At 39.9% G+C, this 12,567-nt stretch overlaps 1 protein-coding gene across 1 annotated transcript in view; it reads right to left on the reverse strand.

The window, feature by feature from the left end:
- xirp2a (xin actin binding repeat containing 2a) overlaps positions 1–12,143 on the reverse strand; it is a 55,635-nt gene extending 43,492 nt beyond the window's left edge. Inside the window, exons 1-3 of the mRNA XM_042405147.1 lie at positions 11,893–12,143; positions 11,624–11,749; positions 7,628–7,920 (exon numbers count right to left, since the gene is read on the reverse strand). Of these exons, the coding sequence (XP_042261081.1) occupies positions 7,628–7,840 (213 nt within the window). The 5' untranslated portion in view covers positions 7,841–7,920; positions 11,624–11,749; positions 11,893–12,143. The remainder of the gene's footprint in view (positions 1–7,627; positions 7,921–11,623; positions 11,750–11,892) is intronic.
- Positions 12,144–12,567: the final 424 nt, after the last annotated feature.

A 12,567-nucleotide genomic window follows, 5' to 3' on the forward strand; every position in this document is an offset into this window, starting at 1 on the left:
CTGCTGATTCACTCTTAATCTCTATCACTCCCCATCCATCTTCATCTTTCTTACCCTCTGGCTTCCCCTCCCATCCACTCTCTCAGTCCTCGCTTGCACAATATAGTCCTATGCTTACTGAATGTAAATCATATTACAGCTTCTTTCATCAGGCTCCATGCTCTCTTAATGTTCAGTGAGCAATGCCAACATCACCAGGCACTACTATTTATACATGACGACTTTAAAGTGGCTTGGGATGCGGCTCTGTTTTCAGCCTCTCCAAATATACACGCCACCATGGAACTGACATCGGCTGACATACTGCATGCCTCATTGATATTCTGGGGATTTAAGTCTATAATTGTGCGAGTTTGTAATATAAGCTCATGCAGGTGGATGAACTTCACATCACCTTAACATACTGGAACTTTATATTAAACCAAATGGGACCTGGAGAGTCAACCACTTTGATTCAGACTGAGATATCTCAACAACTACTGGATAAATTGTTATGAGACTTTTGTACAGACGTTCATGGTTCCCTGACGATTAATCCTAACAACTTTGATAATCCACTGATTTTTTTCTCTAGCGCAATCATGAGGTTGAAAGTTGTTGGATAAATAACCATGATTTTGGGGGTAATGCTTTATTTTACAGGTCAGTAATTTCTGAATAAATTCTATAATAACAGAGTGCCCTGGAAAGAACTATGCAATTTGGTAGTAATTACTGTAAAACTAGAGACAGTGTTCAATTAATTCCGATAATTAAAACTAATTAATTGCTAGTGTAACTTAGAGAGTCTTTTTGTCAGTGTGCAGCAGCCCAGCTGAAGATACAAAAATGTCAAATTTATCTACAGGCAGCACACAATTCAACATATATGAAGAATGAGGATTCCACTTATAAATGAATAATGAATGAATACTTAGTTGGCTTTACACTTAGCTGTTTTTTTGTTGTTGTTTGTTTTGTTTTTTTGAGGAAATTCCTCTGAAAATTAATTGCTACCTATGAAGAAACAGAACAAATTGAACTCTAACTAAAAAGCTGAACTTTGCCTTTGTCTGTTGTCCATACAATTAGCTAAACATTACATGATTCTTTCCACAATACTTCCTAGAAAATTACAGACCTGTAAAGTAAAAAAAATGGTACATTCATGTTCAAAGACTGGCTTGCTAACATGCTGAACTAAGGTGAATATGATAAACTTTATAGGCTAACTGCTAAATATCAGCATGTTAGCATTGTCATTGTGAGCATGTTAGCATTCTGATGTTAGCAGTTAGCTCAAAGCACTGCTGTTGCCTATAAGTATAGCCTCACAAAGATGCTAACATGGCTCTTTATGAAAATATGGCCTTTTCCTCAATAAATCTGTAAAAACTGCTGGATCGAATATGTCCTCAGTGGAGCTTTAAATGATGAGTTAAGCTTCGGTTGGCTGCCTCTGTCTGTTAATGCTAACAGGGTAACATGATTTGACATCCTGACTTTTCCACCTGTAACAGGCAATGAAGGAACTACAAATTTCTACCAGAACAAATGAGTACTGACAGCTAAAATATTACTAGTTAATGTGCTAAATTATTCAATAATGGTCAATAAAGTAACACACACAGCTTCACCATGAAGCACTTTCTAAAATATTTGCAAAGAGAAAATGCTGGATACAGAATATTTTTTAAACAGAGAGACTTACTAACAATAGATGTGGCCTTCTCGTCATGAAATCTGTAAAACTACTTTGTCTTTGGTGCTAATTGCTATTTAGCTAAACTGACACGGTGAACATTATACTTGCTAAACATCATCATGTTCATTGTGAGCATGCTGACGTTAGTATTCAGCTACAGCCTCACAGAGCTGTAGATTCTCACTCTTGTCAGACTCTAAACTCATTGTTCCTTGTGTCCCTAAGCTCTGCTTCTCTTCGCTCTTGTCATACGGTTTAATGATTGAGCTTTAGTTTGATACACAGCCAAAAGATTTGCATTGGGAACCTTGTCTGAAGAGCACTTCTTCTTTTTTTGCTATGGCAACGATGAATGGCAGAGGGAGAGCGATGGCGGTGTTGCCCTCACGATGACATAGTGCCATATCTACAATTAAATGATTAAAACAGTAAGCCTTGAGGTCTTTGGCTAACTGTTGAACACATGCTGTTGTAGGGCTGTGGGTGTCAAACTGCGTTAGAAAAAAAAGAAAATCTGACTCACAGAACGGTCTGAATGGAAAAAAGCCTGCAGATATGCATTCATTACCCAGCTATGGAAATGGATTATCGCATGTTGGAGTGAATATGCACGTCACCACAGTACCACAGGAATAAGGGACTGCCTTGACAAGTATTGATATCAATACAGAGCAGACTCCACAGCTTTTACTGATGTTTCAATTTGCCAAATCCATAAACAAAACAAACGCCAGGTAGGCAAATGAGTTGGCGTTATCTAAATCAAATGAAAGAGGGATTTTTCAGAGCTGTGTTTGGCAGACCACGTAATAGTGCAACTATTCTCGGAGGCAAGGCGGAGAGCAACAAGTCATCATCACATAGCAGCCTAGCTATGCGTCACACACACATGGCCCCGCTGCCAGCTCCATTAAAAGATTTGAATCTGTGAAACTGAGATGAAAGAGATGCCTGGTAAAAGTTAATGGAATTTTTACGAGCTCAATGGACTTGATGAGGACTCCGCTGTCCTCATCAAGTCTGGATCAATTTCTTGCAGACACATTGTGGCTTTTAGTTTATTTAACATTTAATTAAGTGAGTTTAGGAATGGTGCTGCATATTGATTGATTCTTTTTTGGGGGGGGGGGGGGGTGGAAATAGTTCACAATTAGCAAAAGCCGCTCTCATTCTCGTCTTGTCAGTATGCCATTTGAAACTTTCAGTGTCATTATTCAACATGGCAGAGTTACAAATGTCCCACTATGTGCGTAAAAGCTATAGAGATGAACTCTATGTAAAGGTTAGTGACAATGACGAGTCAGGTTATGAAAATAAACTGAGAGAACATTCCAGACCTCCAGTGCCACTGTCTGAATTTATGGAGACACCTCATGGAGTCAGACTCCTGCCCCACCACCACCACCACCACCACCGCCACCACCACACAGAATTCAGTCACAGGGCACATAGGTCCTCCACTTTAAAAACTTCACCATGTTATCCTCTTAACCAGGTGTGACAAGCTTTACCCCAAAGTACAAAATCCTTTTACAACCTTTTGTGTTGTGTTAAATTTACCAAGCACATCAGAATTAGATATTTTTTGCCAATTATGCAAATCCAGATAATCTGACAGCCTCACACATACAAAAAAGCCATTTTATGACACCTCCAGGAATTGAAAATGAACTCCAATTAACACCAGGTGATTAGTAATTGTTCCACTGTGATAAACTCCTGATTAAGTGCATATAATTTAGCCTCCTTCTCATACACTTTGCTGTAGAAAGTGACTGCTTTTAACACCGGCATACTCTCTCAGTCTCACAGATGCTACGCTGCCACCCACTGGCTAATGACTGTCATCACAACTGGAATGAGTGCCAGGTCAGGACACAAGGATTAGAAATATTTATGTAACCACTAATTTATGCCAGAACATTTTAATGAGTTTGTACAAAATAATGGCTCATTCTTTCTGCAGTGCAAATGTTCAGCATTACTGATGAACGGCCAACTTTTGTGCATATTTGGATGCATGTAAATTACTGAACAGTGTGTGCGTGTGTGCTTCTGAGAATTCTAGCCCCCCTGCGTGATATGATATGACATTGTACCACAGTTTCACCTCGTCTGTCTTATGCATGTTCATCAGTATGTGTGTATTCGTCCCTGTGTACACAGACATGACCAGAAGGTCAGACAGATGTTGTAAACACAAGCCCGCGTCCCTCGAGGATCGGCCTGCTACACAAGCAGGAAAACACGCTCTTTGTACTCAAGATAAACCGTTGCATCACTTCACATCTGGGTTTATTGGAAGCAAGGACTGTCCTCTCCCCACTGAGGGTTTTGGCCACAGCTGAGCGACCACCTGGGAATCCATCAGTCATTGTTATGACTGGCTGGCCAATGACATTGCGCCCTTTAAATAAATGAAATGGAGCAGAGAAAGAAAAATACAGCGCATCATCAAATATTAAGCTCAGCCTTACAGATGAGTTGGAGACAAGGTCGTGTTTTATAACCAGGCGACTGCAGAGATCTAGTCCTCTCCTCTCTCTGGGAATCTGGGAACACTGCCCATACGCTCCATTAACATTGAACACTGTTTTTCTTTTTCAAGAAAAGATAGAAACACACTATAAACACTCATGATACAATGCCAAGAGACAGCATGTGTTGCAACACCAGCTTGTGACACACAGCTGCTTTGCTTGCTATTATAAAAAAGAACATAAATAAATGACCTTTTTTCTCTCCTGTGGGACAAAAATGATGATTCAATTCAGAAGTAGAAGAACTACAATAAATGCAAAACTTGTATCTGATGGAAACGGTTGGAAAGTGGCAAGCCGATTAGCTACTATAAGTCAATAGAAAAGGTCAAAGTGAATTATTCCACAAAGCATCAGTTTTCCCAAAAGGATTTTGTGAGTAGAATTAATGCTGGGATGGATAAACTGAAAAATAACAGTATTTCCCTTAATTATTTTGTCCCACCAGTTTCATAATGAACTGAAAAGTGAACTGGTATTTACGACTTTGTTGTCAGGTTTGTCAGAAGGTGAGTTGTCTATGTGAATGTGTGTGTTTTCACTCAGCTGCCAACACTGGAGCCCCACTGTGGCTGCATGCTGGTTAAAATAGTTGGTTATAATTTCTGAGAGCACATGGTGGTGTTTTCAAATGTCATATTTTGTCCGATCAACACTCCAAAATCCAAATATATTTCGTTTACTGTCATCTATGACACAAAAAAGCTTAAAATCCTCATATTTGAGAAGCTGCAACAAATATATTTTTGGCATTTTTCCTTAAAAAAATATGATTTGGCTATTAAAACAGTTGCCAATTGATTTTCTTCTATTGACTAACTGATTAATCATTGCAACTCTACCACAGTCTCACAAAGTCCTGTGGGAAACATTGAAGATGCATGGAGGGATAAACAAGGAGGAAGAAAGATTCAGTAGAAACAAACTACCAGTACAGAGGAGATTAGACCGAGAAAGACAACAGCATCAATCATTCTGTAAATTCCCAATAACAAAAATGTTAACATTCAGCTGACAAAACTGTTGAGCACAGTTGTGACTTATGTCCATTTGGAGCAAAGGAAATAATGTGACATTATTATAGAGCCACAAAGTCGCCAGAGGAAGGAGGTCGGACCTCCAACTTTGACCCTGTTTGTTTTCTGCTTCCTATCAACAGTCTATGTTGGTTTCTTTTCACCACAACAAAAATAATCCTCCAACCCAAACCAAGTATTTTACCATGACAACAAAAAAGGAAGAAAGAAAGGCTTGACTGGGCTTTGGGGAAGACAAAAAACAGAAAGCCTCTGTTACAATGTGGGTGTTGAGTTTCAAAGATGTGGACTTTTACGAGAAAAATCATTTTCACAAGTTATCCCACTTTATGGAAGAGCGAGTCAGGGGGGCACAACATGGCAAATCTGAAAATTGTTGCATATTTACACATCTGGCAGAAACCAGGCAACATTGGTATTCATTTGGAGTCATGTGTCTGACCATGTGATCATGTGATTACTCTCCTTTTAGCTCTGTTCTGGTCTCTATCAAATATTTGGCTATAAAGATGCTAAATGCTCTGTTAACCGACTAGCTGCTAACTTTATGCATATGTGTCATGCACAGTGGGTTTAACAGACCTTTTTCCCTAAAAACAGCTGTCTGCTGTGGCTGGAAAAAGTGCTGATGAGAGCGCCAAGACTGAATGAAAACAGTAAAGTTGCGAGCTGCAGAACCAAAATGTTGCGCAAAAAACACTAAAATGTTCTGAGGGGAACTGTAGAGTCTGCAGGTGCTAATTCTCTGAGGGTTCATCACTATGAGCAACACCTTTAACTTCACATGTAGTCATGTGATCCATTGTTGATATAAAAGCGTTGATTAGAGTAGCTTTAATAAGTCAAACACTATAAACAAAGAGAGCCTGATAACATTGAACCACACCTCTGTCACCCTTGTAAATCAACAGGCTGAGAAAACTCTACCGATGGCATAAGAGAGTATAAGAGAGTTTTACACATACTTAATGGTCAGTGAGACACTCTGGAATGTACAACAGCCAAAGCTGAGCTCTTATCACTTAAGATTGTTATGGCTCAAACTACAATAGCCCAAACACTCATGTCTGATGACAAAAATACAGATCCTTTAGCCTTTTTTCTCCAGACTCTCAACACCAGATATCAGCCTTTCCAGCTGGACTGTGAAGCAAAAGAAAGCTTCAAAAGATGCTATCTTTGACTTTGGCTTTAGTGATGTGGATCATTAACCACAGTAATCTGTAAAATGTTTTCATCTCAGGAGCCAGATGTGATTCTAATAGATCCATGTCCACTCTCTCTCTCTCTGTGTTTCTGGCCTTGTGGAGAAGCTCCACAGTGTTTCCAGCCTCGGCTGACATACCAATTACAGGGTTATTTTTAAAATCCTGCTTAACCATAAAGCTCTCCAAAATAGCTCTTAAATAACAGGGTGTCGAATATCACCGGCCCAGTGGCACTGCACTGATGCAGCTAGTGTGTATCTGTGCCCCCAGCTGGCACTGGCAAACACTGAGGAACTACATTCCCCATAATGCATTGGCCCTTGTGGATCGTGTTGGGTTTTATTTTACGTTTGGATACTGTGAGGAGAGAAGTTTGCATTGGCCGTCACTGATCTCATTATCCCGGAACATTTTAAAGATTTGATGTCACAACCACATTGGAGCAGAAAGTAGGTCATGTGGGCCTTTTTGCCTCATCATCAGACAGTTGGTAAATGGGAGGTTTTCTCATAATGACCCGCTTTACTTCCAGCAGACTTAGATTTTCCTCTCAGAGAAGCCAGCTGAGATGGAAAAACAGAGCGTGAGAGAAGGCCACCCTCCTCTTCTGCAAGGAGACGTGTACTGAAAGAGTTTGTCCAAAATCAACAAAATGAAGGAAAAAACCCCAAATTTTCAGCGAGTGAATCATATCTAGACTCAAAGCAAATAGCAAGATAAGCTACATCCTGTTTTTACTGAACTTTGCATAATTGCTGGAAATATTTTCCAGTCATTATATCCTATAAATAAGTCAGTTTGGTCAACCAATAACTTCTTACCTCATTACATAAAACTACAGCTTACATACCAACAGGGAAATGTACAGTATACAATTTCCCCACACAGAAACTAGATCTGTTTTGCCAGAGGCATGACCTCATGGACATGTCTCCACCACTGACTTTTCAACTTTCTTTAAAGGTTAGCAAAGCAGCAAAAGCTTTTCATTTTGTTGAAATGCAGGCTGCATCTAAACCATCCATTTATCTGACACATTCAGCACAAAGTGCAAGGCATGGCAGTTACCTAACATCCCATTAGCCTGCAAGAAAAGTGGAATTTTATTGCACAAAAAATACAGTTTAGAGCAAAAAGATCAAAATGCACAGTACTTACTGTGTTTCCCACAGCAGGCTTCTCAAACATCCTCTTCAGGCTATCAAGTGGGATGTCAAACCTCTCAATCCTCTTAGCAGCCTGCAGGTCCTCTCTGAGCACTGGATCGTCTGATGCCTCTACCTGCGGCCCGGAGTGACTACGGGAAACGAATCCCGAGGTCGCCGACACAGCCCTCGCCACCTCCTCTCCATTTCCTGATTGAATTTCCATTGTTGTAGAGAAACAGTATCTTCCCCCCCCTTTTCCCTTCAGGCTAGCGTTTAGAGGGGAAGTCTATTGTGTGAGGTGAACTGGAAGGGAAGTGAGGGAGAAAAAGAGGGAGTTAAAGAGAGGGTGAGGAATAGAGATGAAGATGCAGGAGTTGCTGGGGTTCCTCTTTGTCTGTGAGGCTCTCTGGGTTGTGCAGGCACAGAGTGGCTGGAGGAAAGAGGAGGAGAAAAGGAAAAGTTCACAGGGGAAGTTTTTTCCTCTCTCGTCTGCTCTGTAATTACTCATACACACACAGAAGCCTATGTAAACTCATGTGGGCTTAAAAAAAAAAGCAAATTGAGATAAGAGTTGTAGAACGGGCCAAAGAAGTGACGACAAAGAAAGGAAAAGGAGAGAGGGGAGGGTGACAGAAAAAAGAGAAAAAAGGGGGGAAAGGAGAGAAGTTTTGCAAGTTCTTAAGTGTTCTGTGAGTCTTGGAAACTCTCTAACAGCTAAAAACAGCTTTACACTTCATGACTTAACCTAATTTTATGATATTTGCATATAAACCTGATTTTGTTCAGATAACATCTGAGGTGTAAAACATGGTAGATATAATAGATTTTGATAACGTTAGCAACTGCTAAGCCTGAGTGTCGCACCAAGTTGGAACGCTGCAACTTCACTATGAGGACAGGACTTCTGGAGTGCTGCTGTGCTAAGCTAACGTTAACCTGTGATGGGCAGTAAATACCTCAGAAACATAGACTGGCTGCTTTGTTCAACCATAATGTCTTGTTTTCTGTTTCTACATGTTAAATGGAGACATGTGAGTATTGTAGCTTTGGAGTTGTTTAAAAGCACCTTTGATGAGCTAAGCAACACAAGTAATGTAACCAGTAATGTAACAAATAACTTTTGCTGTTGTGTTATTAGTAACGTGCCCAAGAATGCATATTAAACATGAAATAGTTCCTTATTTGCTTTATGGTCATTTCTGTATTTTGTTGCCTTGATTAAATGTGCAGGCCTAGTATGTAAGAACAACCAGATGACCTCCAGAATGACCAATAGGAGCACATTATGTCACTTTCCAAAACCATTACAAATCACTGTTAAAAAATAATGATGTTTTATGATGTGACAACGCTGTGCTTGAGGTCTGTTTAGGTTTAGGCACAAAAACCACTTGGTTAGGATTAGGGAAAGATCATAGTTTTTGTTAAAATAATCACGAAACGTAGTTCATACTTCCTTACGCAGTCTCCATTGGCATGGCAACAGTTAACACCACAGCGTTGTGGTTTTTAAAAAAATGTCTTGACTCGCAGTTGGAAACATGACGCTTGTGATTGGAAGCAGGAAGCAAACAGTGGTCTATCCATCCCTCCGTCCAACCTGCCACCTCCATATAAGGCCATCTCATCTGATCAAGTACCACCTTATATTGACGACAGCCTGAATTTTAGACCTATACTGTTGTTTTTCTTGTAACGATGGGCTGATACAGCATAGGGACCCCACTGAGGGGGTAACAAAATACAAAGGTTAAAAGCTGGCAATAATCCTGTTTGCATAACTCTTCAATCAGCTGGTTCTAAGTGAACCTCTGCAGGCTTCCAGGAAACAGATTTAACAGCTTTTTGCCTCACCCATCCTGCCTTTCACACCTTCCTCTACACTCATCTACCCTCCTCACCCATCTGTCCAGCTCTGGGGGTGGGTAGGAAAGCTTATTATTCCTGAACAAATCAAGGAAGGCCCATAACAACTAACCCTGCTGGCCTGCCCTGCAGCCATGATGGTGGATATTGTTAATTTTCCACCGGCCACACCAGCATTTCCTAGGGAGTGTTTTCCTGCTCTCGGTACTGGCAAGAAAAAGGAAATTAACACGTTGATTCGGCTTTCCTGTGTGACTCACATTTCAGCTGTTCCCTCTCTCCTCCTGTCATGTTTAAAGCGCGATTCTCACGAAAACTGCGCCACATTTTCAGCACTGCGTCCTTGACAAAGTGGTGTATTGTAGTCACAATTTTCACCATGTTATGCTCACGTATGCCGGGAGAAAAAGAGCAGGGGTCAAATGATGGAGAGGAGAGTTTGAGGGGGCTGACAGAGGAAACCGAGAGAGATTGACAGCTTAGTTACAGGATCACGTAGAAACAAATACAGCAGAGTTACAAGCCTGAAACAGTCAGTCAGAGACACAATAGAAACATCGATACAGAGAGAGAGAGAGAAAGGAGCTGAGAGGCAATCCAGATAATCCAATCTTAATGAATGAACGGTCATGTTATATGCATCTGATAGTACTTTGGAGGACATTGTATCACTCCATTTAAACTAGAGGTGGATACATTATTCAGAGGGGGGCCAAAGCTATGTGTGTGACTTTCAGCTGGATCCTGTGTCCATCGAGGCCACTCAGTTTACAGCAGTTACTCCCATATACGCGAAAGGAAAAAAATTGCAAATGCAATTTATATCTGGTTATGCTATTTTGACTTCATCAGTTTTTTCAATATCATTTCATTTAAGCAGCTGAAAAAGGCTCAGTTTTGAAGAAAAACAGGACACGAAGGACATGTTCTGGACTAATGGAGTAATAAAGATTTTCTGTGATATGCATCATGATTTGTTGCCTTGAGAAAGGAGATACACACACACACACATGCGCACACACACACATACTGTTTTAAGTGCAGGGCTAAGTGGAATTCAGTGTGAGTGCAAACATAATGCCCCTAACACAAAGCTCCAGAGCAGCTTTACTTTAATACAATATTTCAGGCCTAGTGGGGCTTCAGAGAGGCTTTCTGGTGAAGATTCACCAGGGTAAAAACACTGCCTGCTTCTATTAAATAAAAGATGCCCCAGGTTCTGTTTGCTCTCATGTTGAATGCCTGGCCAAGGACTCCAGACAACTTTACTTAGAGGACAGACTGAAATATGATCACTCTGATAAGATAAGAAGATGGAAATAACAATTCCCATTTTATTGTGTCTACAGTGCCAGAAAGAAGTATGTGTACACACAGATGTCAAATTTTCCAGTAAACTATTTAAAGATGCTGTCACTAAAAAACCCCCATTTAACATAGTTTAACATGGTATTTTCTTACTGAGCCAAAAGGTCCTATCTGATTCCCAAGAAAAAGTCTGGAAATACTGAAAAAGTATGTATCAATCACAGATTCAGCTAGAAAAACTGTGCAAGACTCTAGCCAGGAAAAATCGTTTCCCAGCCCCACCACACATTATTCATTCTTGTTGGTTTGTTGACATTATAGGGAATGCCATACTCTGAGAAATGTCTGATTTCAACTATCTTTTTCTGCCAAAGATGAAATGAGGAATGAGTCTCAGGCCTTTGGAAGCCTGGCTCATCAAAGTATCATTATGCTCTTGAAGAAGTTGCACTCTGAGCTATAATCCATACGTTCATTTAAGCTAAATATTCTCATATAAATAATGGCTTAAATGACTGGCTGTAAAGTGAAAAGAGTTGCTCATGGTGACAAACGGGCAGGGAGTTATAACCTAACTCTGCAGTTCCCCTTAACTCTACAGAGCACTTTAGCATCTTTCAGCTAATTGTTTTTATTTTACGGCCATATAATGTTTTTTACACTGACTAACTCACTGTGTCCTACCTGGCCAGCACCAAACAGCAGACAAAGTTAGCTACTATCAAGTGAACATAGTTGCTAGAGCACTAAGCAAGCAATACATCCAGTTATAAACTAAAGACTAAAATAGAGCAGAAAAAACAGGAAAAAAAAGTTTGGATATTGGACTTACATTTTCAGGTGGCCAGAGATACAACTCCAAGTTAACGCTAATGTTGCTGGATGTGGAAATTGACAACTGCTAGCATGCTAGCCATAAACACGGGAGTGGTGATCTTCTTTGTTGCAAAGTTTTATCCTAAAAAAGTGACAAAAAAACTTTACCATTAACTTGACTATAATGTTGTGTTTAAATTGTTTTTATCCCAAAATAATGTATATGTGAACAATTACGTGTCACAAAAAGTTGATATGATATCCACAGTTAGCTAGTTAGCTTACTTGGGCTGTAGTTCTTCAACTTTCCAGAGAGATAACGTAGCCTTTGAAAGACGATATCTTCCTCCTACAAATGAAAAGTTGAATATTATTAGCGATAAAATGTGCCTTCGCTTGGTTCAATACACTCAGGAGTTTTACTGCAGAGGAACTTGTTCTAGTATCAGTAGCTTATGACAGCTAATGTTTTGCTATCCTTAGCAAGCTTCAGATAGATCACTGTGTAACTGACATTACTGAGAAATTTTCCTATCTTTTTGACTCTTCTCTACCTGTGCTACTGTACACCACATTCCAGCATGCCACAGATAAATATTGCAATGCTTTAACCACAAAAGTACCTCACACCCCTCACAATTTGTGTGTCATTAATTGCCACTTGAGGCCACAGTTGCCACGATACAGAGAAAGTTATGTAGTTAAATGGATGAATGAGATAAATTATGTGTATTGAGGAATACCATCTTATTACAATGCAAGATCTTGTGATACATATGGAAAAGGCACACTCAGTAACATTTTTGACGAATATCTTGTTTTCATTTCCATATTAAGGCCTACTTCAGACTAATGTGAATTCATATGAATAATTTGGACATTTACAGCATTGTTGTTAATGTAGACAACTCTTCAAAATTTACATTCCACATGCAGTATATTAAGGGTAGGCCGATTTTA

This window comes from Thunnus maccoyii, chromosome 24, assembly GCF_910596095.1.
Source record: "Thunnus maccoyii chromosome 24, fThuMac1.1, whole genome shotgun sequence".
Taxonomy (NCBI): Eukaryota; Metazoa; Chordata; class Actinopteri; order Scombriformes; family Scombridae; genus Thunnus; species Thunnus maccoyii.